This window comes from Zonotrichia albicollis, chromosome 21 (genome assembly GCF_047830755.1).
Source record: "Zonotrichia albicollis isolate bZonAlb1 chromosome 21, bZonAlb1.hap1, whole genome shotgun sequence".
NCBI lineage: Eukaryota > Metazoa > Chordata > Aves > Passeriformes > Passerellidae > Zonotrichia > Zonotrichia albicollis.
Window position 1 is genome coordinate 10536590 of NC_133839.1, and position 15030 is coordinate 10551619.

At 49.1% G+C, this 15030-nt stretch overlaps 1 protein-coding gene across 3 annotated transcripts in view; it reads left to right on the plus strand.

Annotated features, from left to right (window-relative positions):
- The window catches only part of GSN (gelsolin), a 23553-nt gene continuing 8523 nt past the window's right edge, over positions 1–15030 (plus strand). Inside the window, exons 1-3 of one of the 3 annotated variants that reach the window (XM_074556059.1) lie at positions 1–129; positions 13240–13441; positions 14269–14423. In XM_074556059.1, the coding sequence (XP_074412160.1) occupies positions 13249–13441; positions 14269–14423 (348 nt within the window). In that variant the 5' untranslated portion in view covers positions 1–129; positions 13240–13248. Of the gene's footprint in view, positions 130–540; positions 583–11917; positions 12128–13239; positions 13442–14268; positions 14424–15030 lie in introns of those variants that run through there. The other 2 variants (XM_074556058.1, XM_005491932.4) reach the window with 2 other exon arrangements.

Below are 15030 nucleotides of genomic sequence, written 5' to 3' on the forward strand. Positions count from 1 at the left end.
CGGGCGGCGGGCGGAGGCGGGGGAGCTCCGTGTCCCGCCCCTGGGGCTGCCCGGCTCTGCCCGGCCCTGCCCTGCCCTGCCCTGCCCGGCCCCGCAGCTGCCTCTGCCCGCGAGTGCCAGCAGCAGCAGGTAGGGCCGGCAGCGGCGCCGGGGCTGCCCCGCTTCCCCGGGCGGAGGGACGGGGGCTCGGAGGGACGGAGGGAGGGGAGCGCGGGGCCGGCTCCTGGCCCCGCTCCTGCCCGGGGCGGTTCCCGCGGCATCCGCGGGGCTGTGCCGGGCTGTGCCGGGCTCCTGCCCCCCGGAGCAGTTCCCGTCCCGCCGGGCCGGGCCCGCAGGAGCCCCCGCAAGCCCGGTGCGCCCGTGAACGCCGGTGGAAGCAGTGCGAGTGGTGATGGGAACGGCGGGGGCTTGTTTGTTTTGTTCCTTGCCTGGGGGAAAGAATGTTTGAAAGCTCTGTTTGAAAGCTCTGTTTGAATAGAAATTCAAAAAATGTAGGCACTGAAAACATATTTAAAATGTTTCCTAGGAAGAGTGTTATAAAAAAAAGTTATGGGGATGACTTGTTTCAAGGAGGCCTCATTAGTAAGTAGATCCCTCTTGGAATAAAACTGCTTTGAATGTTATTTGCTCTTGGATGTAAAAAATCCGACTTTGCTAACAAGGATGATACTAGCATTGTTTCCCCTTGAGTCTCTTATTTTTCTTACTGATCATTACAATTTCCATTTTCCACTACCAACTCTGCATGATGCAAGTTTATCGGCAAAAAAAACCCCAACTCCTTTATTTCCTTTGTGGGAGTAGAGCATGGCTCAGCTCAGGGTGTCCTGCTCTGGAGTCAGAGGGGGTGGGGGTTCCTTACATGCCTCTCCTCCTTTGGGGCTCTCAAACTGTTTTACAGAGAACCTTATAACATCCATCTGGAAAAATGGAGTGAAACCTGAGTACTGAGGAATGGGTCTCTCACAGGTTATTGCAGCTGCCTTCTCTTGGCCACGGGGCAGTTTATTCCATAGTTCCTACCACGGAGAGATGGGAGATGGGAGCTTAGCCTGTGCTGGAGCAGAGAGAAGCAAAGTCAGCCCCGTTTGACATCTGCTCTGTGGGATGGGTGCTGCTGGCATCGCTGATCCCTGCCCAGCCCAGTGCCAGGCTCTGCTTGAGCTCTGTCCATCTCCAGAGTGGGTAATGGCAATGCTGGCCTGGCACCAGCCCAGCTGCCAGTGCCCATCTGTGCCATCACCAGCTTGCTGAGTGCTGGGGAGCCCAGCTCCTGGATTTCACTGAATTCAGCGTGAAGACAGGGTGGGAATTTTAGTTACACCTCGTTAGTGGCATGGGTGGATGGTGAGCGCCTGAAATGTTCCGTGTTTAAAGGCAGGGAGAGATTTGCCAGGGGTTGTCTGAGAGTTCAGCTGAGTTTCAGTGAGAGCTGAGTACCTGCAGTGTCCCCAGAGGAATGACTCTGGCTCTTGGCAGGGCAGAGGCTTTCTCTGGCTGGTGGAATTCCAGTGCTGTGGGGAAAACAGTGGGCAAATGGAACCAGCCATCAATCTCTGGCTGCTTCTGAATGTCGAAAGGGTGACAAGGCAGAAATGCTGCTGCTGCTGCTGGTTTAACTTGAATTTCACAGACACAAATCCAGCCCGTTGTGAATTTGTTCCTTTCATCAGCAGAGCAGGGATGGGAGCACTCTGCAATCCAGGTTCATGGCTCTGGTCATGTCACCAGGGGGGATTGCTGCCAGCTCTGGCTGAAAGGCTGCCTGATGTGTTCCAGTGCAGGGCTGGCTCCGTAGTGATTTCTGCAATTCTGGGAGTGCTGAGCCACATGCAGCGTTGGAGGTGTGGGCAGCAGTGCCACTGAGCCTCGGTGCCAGGGAAGGTTCAGCTGCTGACCCAGGCTGGGCCAGAGCTTTCCCCATCCCATATTCAGATGAAATAACTTTTTGTTGTACTTGGTTTTACAGAATACTTGTGTTTTACAGAATTCCGGTGGGAACCAAACCATTTCTAAAATAGCCCTGTGACGTATTTAGTGCTCAGGATTTGTATCTGCTTTCAGCTCACTTACAAATACAAGCTTTCCATTTTAATCCAGCCCCAGACATTAGTGTTGCTGCTGAGTGGCATGCATGGGAAAGAGGATTTTGGACAGAAGTATGCAGCTTCACAAAACAACTATTTCCCTGATTTACTTTGGAATCTGGAGACCTAAAGAAACTTTTTTGTTGTTGTTCTTTAAGCTGAGGTGATCAAGTTTTGCAGCTTGCTTGCAGTACAGCAGAACATGGTTAAACACAGTTATGAAGTGGCTTGGGTACAGTAACTCCTGCCTAGAGAGAAGCAGCTGCTCTTGTTTTCTGTTCCATTCCACAGCACTTGGGAATTATCATGTGAATAATCGAGTTCTGAGCGTGTCTCTGCCTCTGCTTGATTATTATCAAATGTTTTTCCTGAAAAGGCAGAAGATTCTGACATGGACAATTTGCCTGTAACAAGCTGTGTATTATTTCTGTTGGTTAGTGATTGTCTGGTTGTCTGGACCAGGTATTTGATATCCCTTCTAGCAATTTCAGCTGAAAAGAAAATTGTATGTATTGATATTTCATGTGTTTGCTTCTAATCTCTTTTGGATCTTTTTAAACTCAAGACTCAAAGCATGTTTTATGCAGTGGCTTTCAGAGGTCGCTCAGGTTTTGCATTAGGAAGAAAACCTCAAGTTATTTTTTTGTGAAGCTTTTGTGCAGCTCTTTGTGTACCTCTGTCACTTCATTTGTTCTGCTGCTCACAGCTTTAGTTCAAGTGTGTGTCTATTCAGTCCCTTAATCATTAATTAATCACTTCAGACACTAAGAAGCCTGAGGGAATCAGAAAGAAACGCTCTGGATGATTAATTCTTTTCCCATAAAAGCACTGAACTTGCTGGAGCTCTGAGCCATGCAGGAACTATTTTCCCTGTGTCAGGCACAAGCTCCCTAGGTGGGGATCGTGCTCAGCTCTGGAGCTGAGAGCTGGGCAGCTGGGGAAGTGTTTTCCTGCAGGAGGCTGCAGGGAGAGGGGAATGCAGCGAGACAGCCCCAGCACTGCCTCACAGCAGATGTTCGCACAGGGATGGGGATGGAAAAGTGCTCAGGCACCCTCCCTCAGGTCTGTCCGTGTGACTTGGCAGGGGGAAGTGTCTGGCTCAGGGATTCTGACTTCGTTCAGGTGCTTCAGTGAGGAGGAGGAAGGTAAATGCCCGGTGGTGGGAGTGTGCAGGCACCGTGTGTGCACCAGGCTGTCGGATCTCAGGATCTCAGTCCTGAGGTGCTGAGCCACCGAGACCACCCTTGTGGGGTTCGGGAGTCCTGGAATGTTCCAGAAGTGTCTGGTGGCTGGACTTTGATCCTGCACAGGAGACGACACCTGTATGAGGATAGGAGGGTTTCACCGGGGTGAATGGTGAAGGGATTAGTTAATTAGAGGGTGAGACACAGGGTTTAGGATTTCTGTACAGGGGGGTTTAGAGAAGTAAGATGGAGGAATTGGGGCGTGTCCTGTCCTTCTTCTTCTTCTTCTTCTCCTCCATCTTCTGTGGTGATGGTGGCACCTTTGGATTGGTTATTACTAAAAGTGCACCCAGCAATAAGAATAAATGGTATTGGGGAAAAATGATAAATATTGTACACGTAACAATGGGTATAAAGATAGGTGACTGTCCGGAGGGCAGCACAGTGTGCTCATGGCTGGCTGCTGAGCAGAGCTCTGTTCGGCTGAAAGAAAATCTTTTAGATAAACAATTAATAAACATAAAGACCGAAAGAAGAACTGAAGCCTCTTCTCGTCCTTCGATACGCGGGCTGTCCCAAGGCCACCCCGGGCCTTTCCAGGCCCTTCAAACAGCCGAAAACCGGACACCAGGCCTGCAGTTCAGGGGGTTTGCCTCTCCCTCTGCTTTCCTGCAAGGCACAGGCGTTGGCAGATTTTAAATATTTACACTGTGTCCTACACCCTGATAGCACCAATGGCCAGAGCAGATTCATCGGTTCCCTTATCAGCTGTCAGACGCTGCTGGGTGCCCGTTTGCCCTGCAGCAGGGTGTTCCTGCCCTGCTCAGCATCCGGGAAATGCAGGAATGCTTCCCTGCACAGCACTGCAGGTGTGCTATTGCACTACATTTACAGGCAGGCTGTGCCCATCGCTGTGTGCCCCTGCTGCTCCAGGGCTGTGCCAGGGCTCTGTTACTGTGGCACTGAGAAACCCCAGCAGAGATGGAATCGGCGCGGGCAGTGCCCATGAAATGCCAGCCCAGAGCTTCACACCTGCTCAGGGAAGGAAAGGGTGCTCAGAGAAGTCAGGAAAAGCAGTAGCAGCCTGTCTCAGCAGGACACCCGGGTATTTATCTCTGCTTATCCACTGATGAGGCATTTGCAAGGTTAAATAGAGCTCTGACAGGAGCGGGGTTAAGCAGAGCTCCGGGTGCTTTGCCGTGCTGGGCTGGCTGGAAATGCCAGCTTGGAATGGCCGTGCTGGATCCGGGCCCTCAGGGAGCCTGGTGCTGCTGCTGCCATGGGAGTGGCTGGTTGGGCTCTGGGCATCTCACACTGCCCTCTGCAGAACAATCTTTGTTTTACTTCGTTCCGTTTCCCCAGCCTTGGGACTCTGTGTTCTCAGTCAGGATATCGCAGGTTTTTGTGATCAATATTTGGGATGTGATGGTGTCTGGATGGTATGGACTCTGAAGATTCATATATTTTTTTCCTTTTGCCTGTTTCAAAGTGTTCTTTTCTGACTATAGACTGTGGTTTTGGTCTTTCCTTTTCTCTTTTTTTGTTCCTCATTCACCTCCCACTGAGAACCTGGAGAACTGGAACCGATCTGAGCTGAGGTCCCAGCACAACCGAGTGGGAGAAACAACAGTTTGTCTGTATCAGGGCAGTCAGGCAGTGGGACACTGTCCAAACCCAAAGTTTAGACATATGTTATTTACTCAGTGTTTCCACATGCAGTAAAAGTACAGCTACAATTCAAAACAGCATCTCTAAAACCCTGGAGGAAATGAATCATCCTGGGATCTCTCAAGATGGACGGAGGCTGCTGCAGGGAGGACTTTTCCTTCTTTTGGGCTGTCTGCTCTGACAGATCAGACTCAATCCTTGTGGCTCCTCCACACCAGGGCCCGAATCCTGTTTGAAATGAGATAAATTGAAACGCTCTCGTGTTAATCGCGTAGCTCCCAGGAGGAAGGGCTGGTTTGGGGATGCGTTTCCAGCATTGCCCTCTGGTGGCCGTGCCCGCGGGACGGGAGCTCCGGGCATTCCTGCCCTTGGGGGCTCTGGAGCTGGGAACTCCTGCGGGAGAGGCTCGGAATGTTCACCACAGCCTTTAACGCCCTGGCACACCTGGCTGTGCCAGGAGAGCTGGGACAAAATGGAGAGGAGAGCCCTGATAACTCCCTTCGCACTGGGATTACTTGGTGTTTGTGAAGGAAGGCACTGCACGGGGAGTGGGGAATGGGGGAGCCCTGTCTCTCCCTGAGGAGGAGGAGGGTGATGTGTGTGTGCTGGGCAGGACTGCAGGAAGCTTTCGGTGACAGGTCTGTGACTGTTCCCTGCCAGCAGTGAGCGCAGGAGCCTGGAGCCCTCAGCCTCACATTCTTGGCTGATCTAGAAGGAGCACCTCGATTTTTATTGTGTATTAAGTCAGTTTTTTTCTTGTTAATCCTGAGTTGCTTCATGTCTTGTGGAGGCTTTTGACGTGGAAAGTTGAATTCTGTGTGGAGCTGATGTGCAAGGCAGGAACTGATGGACTCCCACGGGCTCCCTGGTGGCACCAGACCTGCTGTGCCCTGGCACTGTGGCCTCAGCAAAATTCATTTATGTGCTTTTTACTCACTTGTACTCAACCCTGACACCTGCCTGCAGCTCTCCTGCCCTTGTCCTACGTGTGGCAATGACTCCTAAGTGCTTTCACCCCCTCGCCTGGGCCTGATGTGCCCAAGGAGTGCAAGGCCACGCTCTGTGCTTCCCTTCTGGATTGTTGGAGGCCACTCCTGCTTTCCAGCCTTCCCCTGGCAATAACGTGTTGCTTTTGGGTTATGGATCACAGATTGAACAACTTCTGTGCTGCAGAGGAATGTATCAGCTCGTTCTCTGGGGAAGAAGAGTTTGCATAAAGTTGCAGATGATTTCCCCTGAACCTGGAGACTGGAGGAAGAACATCTGTGTCATTTCCCTGCAGCTGACCACAGGCATGTCTTCACTGCCTTCCTCAACGTGTTCTGGCTGTCACCAGCAGCTCTCTCTCTGGGACATAACTCGGGGAGGTAGTCAGATTTTAATGTGCTGGTTTGTGTCTTATGTGTTACATAAACACTCCTTAAATATTTTTTCAGCACTGAACAATGATTTGTGTTGGAGCATAATTCAGGATTTGTTTTTGCTCCCCGGTGAATGAAAGTGGTTGGTGGTTTCCACTGATGCAGCCTTCCCTGTGCTGTGTATGTTTAAGTGGATGATTCAGCTCTCACTTATGCTCAAGGCAGGGCTCTGAACCAGCTGATTGTATCAGCAAATTTCCCTGGGTGTGTTTCAGATGGCAGACCTGTCTAATCTCCAAAGCTTTCTCCTGTGCAAGTAATATCCTTCCCAATTTGCATCACTGCTACTGAGAGGAAACTCAGGTTTTTGGTTGAAGTTTTCTGCCTGGGTGCATCGGGCTGGAAGCTCTGTGTTTACTGAGGGGGTTGCATTCACAAGGTACAGAGCCCAGAATAGAGCTGATGTGACTCATAGTGCAAACAAACAGCTGGAAAAAGTGAACAATACTCAAATCTTCTGGGCCTTCTAACTCGCTCAAGTGGTTTTGTAGGAATCTTAATTTAACAAATGCAAAAATCTTTCTTGCCAGTTGCACAGCTAATGCTGGACTTCATGTCCTGGACTCTTGATCTGACTTAGGCAGCTCAGCTGGAATTTTTTGGGGTTTGTGGCTTTTCTGTTAAGATGTAGCTGCAGGGAATGCCATTAACTGTGCTGCTCCTCATCCAGGAGCTGAAATACTTCATGGAGTCACCATGGCTGGGGAGGAGGAGGCTCTCCCACGCCAGTTCCTTCTTATCCCAAATAACCTTTGTTCACTGGCTTCTTCAAGGGATGGAAAGGAGTTTGGTTTAGATTTGTGTATATATGAGTTTAGGGCTGTCTGGAGACTGAAAACTGAGCTAATCCATCGCTTTAGATATTTTTCAATGCCTGTCCCCTTGGTAACAAAGCTGAAGTCCTGCCAGAGTTATTTTCAATGGTTTACTGAAGAATTATTGATATTCTATACTGGTTTGGCAGGGAAGCTGAATGAATGAACAAATATTTCCATTTTCAGGGTGTGCTGTCATCGCTGTGGATCCTGTGCTGAACTTTCTCTGTGTTCAGCAGCATCATGGCCTGAGATTGGATTGTCAGAACTCAAGTCCTGTGCTGTTCACTCTCACAAGCTTTGTAAATTCATCAGAGATTTATGGGGCAGCAGCAGACCAGAGAATAAAGAAATGGCTACGTGGGTAGTCAGACAGTGTTGGTTGTGTCCAAAGTGCACAAAGGGCTGAACCTGAAGCAAGCAAATAACTTTATTGGGGTTTTGTTTGTGTGGTCTCTTCTGTGTCGCTATTACAGACCTGGGGAGTGCAGCCCTGGCTCTGGGCTGTTACTGTGGCCAGCACAACCTGTAGATTTCCTCAAACTGATCATGCCAGGAGGATTATACCCCTTTGCCTCTTGCAAAACAAGGATTTAGGGTTTTCCTGTTGTTGCAGCAGAAATACAGCAGTAATTTACCTCTTTACTTGGTGTGGGCAGCCTGGAATGCTGTGACATAAGGGAGGCTTTCTTTTTTGAGGACATATATTGCTGTTTGTTTGGAGCAGTTCATATTCTCCAGGCCATGTTTGACAAATAAATAAAAGGAAAGAGAGAGTTAGTTGTGTGGAAATGCAAATGTGTGCCCCCAAGGTACAAAAGGGATTGGTGCATGAGGGCATTTTTGCAGCATGACTGTAGTGTGGATACAGGCTCTGCTCAGATTTACTGTTCTCCTCATATTTAAGAAACTCAGTCTGTATTTGCAGCTTATTTTGATGTTCTGCAAGTGGCATCCATTGAGATCAGAAATCCAGCCTTTGCCATTAGAAAGGCAGGAATTGATCCAGCAGTGAGCAGCAGGTGGTTTGGATGCTCTGTGGGGAGGTGTTGTGTTGGCTGCAGCCCTTCCTGTGTGGGTTTTGTTTATGCAGCAGATTTACACAAATTATCTGAACCCATCACGAGCTGGCGCCGGAGCTGCAAATGAGCACAAGCCTTGGGGATGTGGGATACCCTGTGTCTGTCTCATTTAATTCAGCCAGGCTTTCCTGAGCAGCCCTGTGCAGGTAAGTCCTGTCTGTATTTGTGGGTATATTCAGGTGTGAATTACCGCAGATTATTACGAATTAACCGGGCCTCACAAAAATTGTGCTCATTTTTCTCTTGTTAGTGGCCAGTTAATGAATGAAATAAAGATTTTTTTTTCTTTCTTTCCCTGCTGTGAGTATTGGATGATATTATCTTGTAGAAAGTTATTTTAGTGACATCATTAAGCTTTAGATGGTGGTAGGTGTGAAGATGTGAGAGTGTTTTTGATGTGGAGGAACCACACATTAATTATTCTCTGTAATGGATTTTGCAGTGTGATGAGGCAGAGGAAGAGATTCCAGGCTCAGTGTCCGCAGGTTTTTCCTGAAGGGAGCAGGACATTGCTGTCAGTGTGGCTGTGCTGGGCAGTGCAGAGCTGGGCAGAAATTGGCAGAAATTCAGAGTGAAGACAAACAGCCAAAGGGCTGCTGGTGTCAGTCTGGCAGGGCAGATGGGAGGGAGGCACAGCCACAGGCATGGGTGAGCAGGGCAGAAATGAGGAATGCAGGGAGGGAGGCCCAGAGAGCTGTTTGCTACAAGCTGCAGGGTGGAAACAGGAGAGGTGCTGTGGGTTGGACGCCTGAGGGGCAGGAGCTGAGCCTGGGTCCGAGGGGATGGAGCTGCAGCAGCACTCAGGGCTCCCAGCACGGCACCAGGAGCGTGCACAGCGGGGCTGGCATTGCTGAGCTCAGGCGCTGGGGCCTCTCTGCCTGTCCTGAAGCAAACAGCTCCCAGCCCTGGGGAGCTCCTTCATTCCACACCCCCCTGCAGCAGCAGCTCCAGGCTGCCTCCGGGCTGTGGCCAGACACAGGCTCTGATCAGTGGTCGCCTTTCCTGTTGGGTGCCCTGGGATTGTTCCTGCAGGCCAGACTCCATCCCAGGGCATTCCTGGGCTGGCCTGTCCTGCTGCTGTGACTGCACATCTGGAGACCATCATGAACTTGTTGTCTTCCAGTGGTTGCTCAAATCATTGGACTCATTTTCCCAAGTTCTTGTTTTCATCACTGTGCAGCCAAGTGTCATTTAGCAGATCCATCTGCACTGAAATCCTGTATTCCAAGCCCTTTCCTTGTTTTCCTTAAACAACTTTCCTTTGCATAAGACATTGGCTGTGCACAGCACCCTTTCTGGGACCAAGCTGGACACTTTTATGAGCAGCAGCTTGAACAGTGCCTGTTTTCCATGTCTCCATCAGGACACCCTTTCCAGCAGGGCCCTGGCAAGTGCCCTCAGAACAATGTCCAGAGCAAACATTTCTGGGGCTTGATTTAACAATGCAACACTTGCTGCCAGCTGTGATAACCCAAACCAGCTGTTGGGGTTGATTTACACCTATTCCCTCCAGGAATGGCTCAGATTAATTAATTTTATGAGAAAGCACTAAAATATACATTTATGCACTGTAACCCTCTTTCAGTTTTTTGCCTGTATTTATATATTGCAGCTCATTGGCAATGCAAGCTTGGACTTACAAAATGCCAAATTAATTAGAAGGCTAAATAAATGCTTTTCAAAAATATTGTGTCTACATATATCTGTAGATTACAGTATCCTACAGTGGGATGTTAACAAAGAAGATTATCCTGCATCTTTGTGCCTTCAGTCTGTGAGGTTTGCCCAGGTGTGGGACTATACAGGTATTTAATTTAGTAATAAAAAGTCCAGAGTATTTTTCCATTTGGAAAGGACCCATCTCTTTCTAATGTTATGCAACCCAGTCATTTAGTTTGGGGTTTGCTGCAGCTGCCAAAGCCTTTCACAGCTGCCTTTCTTAGAGTCAGGGTTCCAACATGTTTTTCACTGAGACTTAGACCTCTGACACTCTGAACTTCCTTCACAGAGATCAGAAATACCAGCAGGACTAGCACATTGTTTTTATTGTCTGTTTCACTTTGAGACTTTCCAGTGAAATTTTCAAAGGTACATTGCCAAGGTGACATTTCAAATTAAAATGCATCAGCTTGGACAAGAAAGCAGCAGAGTGTTCTCGGGAGAGAGGGAAAGCAAATACCCTCATGAGAGTGGAGAAAGCACAAAGCAGGGTCTGCTCTTTCCTTTGTGGAATTTTGTCGTGGAGTTTTATGGGTGGAGGGTTTGGCCCCTTATTTAAGAATCTTTTGAGAGATTCTGACCATGGCAAGCTCAGCTTGTCAGGAATTCTCCGCTGGGTGTGTTGAGAGCAAAGTGCCCAGCAGCACAACTCCACTTTGTGTGGCTGCTCCGTTCTGAGGGGCTCAGGGAAAGGTTCCTGCTCAGGTCACTCGCTGCAAACACTCGGCAAATGTGATAGATGAACTTGCTGCAGCATGAGATAGTTGGAAGAATAATCTGTTTGTTGGTGGCAGATTGTTGGGTTCTACAATCAGCCCTGTTGTAATTCCTTTGGGCTGAGTAGGTTTGATGGCTCCTGTGTTCCTGTCCCAGGCTGTTGCTACACCCTCAGAAATACTTGGTTGTGAAATGACTGAATTGCTGAAGGAGCTTTTGTTGTGTCACCTACAGGCTGTGAATGCTGCCTTGTGCTCTGGGAGCTCCCTCAGTGCATCCCCAGTGCCGGTGCTGTGTGTGAGGCTCCCTCAGGTGCTGCTCCGGCAGCTCCGCGGGGCTGAGGGCGCCTTCCCCATCCTCAGGCTGCTCCCGTCAATCCTCTAAATGAGCCTTGCTTGGTCGTATCTTATGCAAGCTGTTCCAGCTCCAGAGCTCAGTCCCCAAGGGCACTGGGTGCCAGAAGCCAGCTCGCTCTCAGACCAAGGCCGCGGGTCAGCCCCCAGCAAGCAGGGAATATTCAGCTCTTAGTGATTAGGCAGCTCTTGTGATTTCAGCTTTGCTTGCTAGGTAGCTTTTCCCTTGGCCTAAGGCTCCAGCAGACGGTAGAGAGAGGAGAAGCAGAAGACGCTGGCTGTTCCACGAGTATGGCTTTATTGGAGGGTCCGTGAAGGGTCTCAGCTCTTCTTCTTCCCAGTTAGTAGGGGTACAGTATGCTACTTTTATACCCTTGGCCCGGATCCAATCCTGACCAATGGCAAAGGTGTTAGAGTGACCATAAGTGACCAATGGTAGGGTTTAACACAATATTGCCTTCCATGGCTATAGGGATAAGGTACAAGGCGGATGTCCCTGGAGACAGGAAACTTCTTTGCCGCTGTGTCAGCATTCTGTTCTCCAAGGGGCCCTGGCTAAACCTGAGGGGTTTACTACAATCCTCCTCTCCCCAAATCCCTCTCCCTGCTCCCCTGCCAGCGGAGCCGCTGTGCTGTTCTCTGTGTCTCATCAATCCCCAGCTCCCGGCTGACAAACGCTGTCTCTGAGTTTGGCCGTGCGGGACTTTGGCCCGTGTGCCCCCGGGTGCTGTGGGGAACGGATCGCGCATCGCGCCGGGCTCTGGCTGGGAGAGGCTCTGGGATTCCAGCAGCGCTGTTTGCACAAACGCGTTCCGCCCCTGCGCTGCCGAGGGGGTGGGTGTGTTTGTCCCCGATAAAAGATTGGCTTCTGCCCCTCGCCTGCCCCAGCAGCCCGAGGAGCTGGGACTGCCCGCAGGAGAAGGGAGAAGCCCATTTGCTCCTAGAAATGGGCAGGAAGGACTTCAGTTATCTGTTCCTGACCATTTGCTGCACAATGGCTCTGAAGCTGAGCTGTGTCAGCTCCGTGTCTGTGGCAGGGCTGGGATATGTTGTTACAGCAGCTCTTGTGCTTTCAGCCGTGGTAAGTGAGGAGCATCACAATAAACACTGAAAAACTTCTGGTTCCAGCTACTTCCAGGAGTCCCTCTCCTTTAACTCTGTCAGTTTTTAGTGGGAATTTGGTGAGATCCAGACAGACTCGAATCGTGATGATAAAGTTCATTCTTTTCCATCTTTGATATCTGATTTCAGCTTAGGAATCACTTTGATATCTAACTTACTGTTTTGCTTTCTAGCTTGTAACATCCTTTATTTCTGCCTTGAAAACTGAGCATATTTTACTGTTGTCCATCAGCTGCTGTGAACCATCTTCTTTGTCAAAGTACTGAATGCTTCTAATGTGATATTGTAATGTTTTCTTCCCTGTTACCTGATAGCTCTCAAAGGTGTGATGTGATCGATGGACACACTTCATTGCCAATACACCAGAAATGTTTTATTTCCTTTCAGAATTACCAAAGTGATTCTTTTATAAGAAAGTGTTCATTATGTTTATTAGAAAAAAAAAAGGATATTGCACTGTGTTGATATATTGCATAAGGATGGCAGTAAACATATTAAACCAAAATTGCAGTGTCTTTAGGACAGGATGTTGTGTAAATTAATGTAATTCCTACAGGGGAGCAGTTAAGTAACAGGTCAGAACAGAAGAGCTTTAAGAAGCCTGTTAATTACCTAAATATTCAATGATATTCACAGCATTTTCCATTTGGTTTTAGAAAACCTGTAAATCATGTTTGTGCAGGATGTACAACAAGTGGAGTTCAAAGGGGTTTCTTTCCCACTGCCTGGAATGACAAGCTTCACTTATGTGCCATACTAAAATGTTATAAATTAGTAAGAAAAATACAGAGATTAAAATCCAGAGAGAGACACAATAGAGTCTAGAAGAGGATAAGGCAGTAATAAGCCAGGAAGTGGAGGTGATTGGAAGTGAAAATTAACAGTGATCAGTGGAGAGGGATTCTTTCCACACACATCCTTATTTTTCCCCCCTTCAAAACTCAGTGCATGAGAAAAAAGGAAACTTTCCACTTTTTGCCTGGCACAACAAGTTAGGAAATGAGAAGAAATTTAATTTAAAGATTTCTTTGTGTCCTGCCCACTGAACAGCACCCTCTGTCTCGCCCCCAGCCTGTCAGCATGGTGGAGCACGCCGAGTTTCTGAAGGCTGGGAAGGAACCTGGCCTTCAGATCTGGAGGGTCGAGAAATTTGATTTGGTGCCAGTGCCAAAAAACCTCTATGGAGATTTCTTCACCGGGGATTCCTACCTGGTGCTGAACACCATCAAGCAGCGCAGCGGGAACCTCCAGTACGACCTGCACTTCTGGCTGGGTGAGTGCTGGGAGTGTCCCTGGGACACAGAGCTGGAGCCCAGGGTGACCCTGGGCCTCTGCTCCAGCCGTGGCCACCAAACGCTGCCTGTCACCTTGTTTTTTCAAGATTTTCTAAGCTTTCTGATGTTGACATTCTTGGAGTGAATTTTCTCACACACTTTCTGTAAATAACTCATTGTTTTACATTCCTTTATGGAAGAGGAGAGGGTTGATGGACTGTTGGTTTGACCAGTGACATTGCAGAGGTGTCAATGTCACCTTCTAATCCACTGTCACTTTTGTAAAGCTATAAATATTGGAGTCAGAGAATAAAACTACCCTTTTTTCCCTTCACCTTGAGTAGTGGTGTACTTGTGTTCTCTCGTGTCCTTCAGCGACATCTGCCCAAGGAAAGGAGCAGCAGCACAGTGAGAGTGCAGTCTGGGGGTAAATAGCCCTGCTCGTGTCAAATATTTGTGTGGTCTCTGCAATAGGGAGTACAGCCACCTCTGATCCTAAACCTACACCCTGAAATCCCTTTTCCTGGAAAATGGGACAGGTAAGTTCTGCAGAGGTTCACAGGGAAGACGAGACCTCAGGTGAAAAGTCTGGCTGGAATCCTTTCTGCCTGAGAGGAGGGAGGTCAGGTGTGTTCCTACTGATCAGGGATTTTTCCCTCTCCCAAGTGCCCTCTGCTGTCCATGTCACCGAGTACAGAGTGCCATGGCTTTCCCCAAGCCTGCAAACCCCAGGCTCTGACAATACCACAGTTGAATCTGCTTTCTCCTCGTATGTTTGCAGAGTTGAGTGCAGAGGCAGACCCTGCATGCCCTCTCTGTGTTTCAGGTGATGAGAGCTCTCAGGATGAGCGTGGGGCTGCTGCCATCTTCACTGTGCAGATGGACGAGCACCTGCAGGGCAAGGCAGTGCAGCACCGCGAGGTGCAGGGCCACGAGTCCCCCACCTTCCTGGGCTACTTCAAATCTGGCATCAAGTACAAGGTGGGTGACAGCTGAGTCTGCAACAAATGGCATCCTGCCCAATTCCCAGGAGAGTCAGAATTGCACTTTTTCCAGTTGCTTAAAAGCCATTCTCAGCCAGATGTTTTCAATGAGTTGGAGCTGAGCAGGGTGGAGAACAGCAGATCCCAGTGGGAGAGATTTGGCTGAAATAATAATACACAAGGAAAGCCCCAGAAAGTTTTAGGAATCGAGGTTTTGTTTTTCTTCAAGCAGCAGAGGAAAGAACAGTCCCAAGGCACCTGGAATGAATTTAAGAAGCAGCCAAGTTAATGGGAAACGCCTACCCAGGGGATTTGATTTCTCCCCACTTGCATAACAGTCTGACCTTGCAGTCTCTGTGCTCAGCCCACCCTCCCAGCATGTGCAATGTTTTGGTAAAGGAGATGAACAGTAGTGGGAGTTACTCCTCCCTGCCATCACAATAAAGTGGGAAAGAAGTGAAAACATGCAGTCAAGCAGTTGTGTCTGTTGGGAATCCAAAGGCACAAGGAAAGTGATAGCAGGTCACATGCTTGCAAAGTGCTGACATTTCTTCATGTCTGAGACTTTCCTGATCTTTCTGGTTTGTTTATTTCCCACTTGCTTG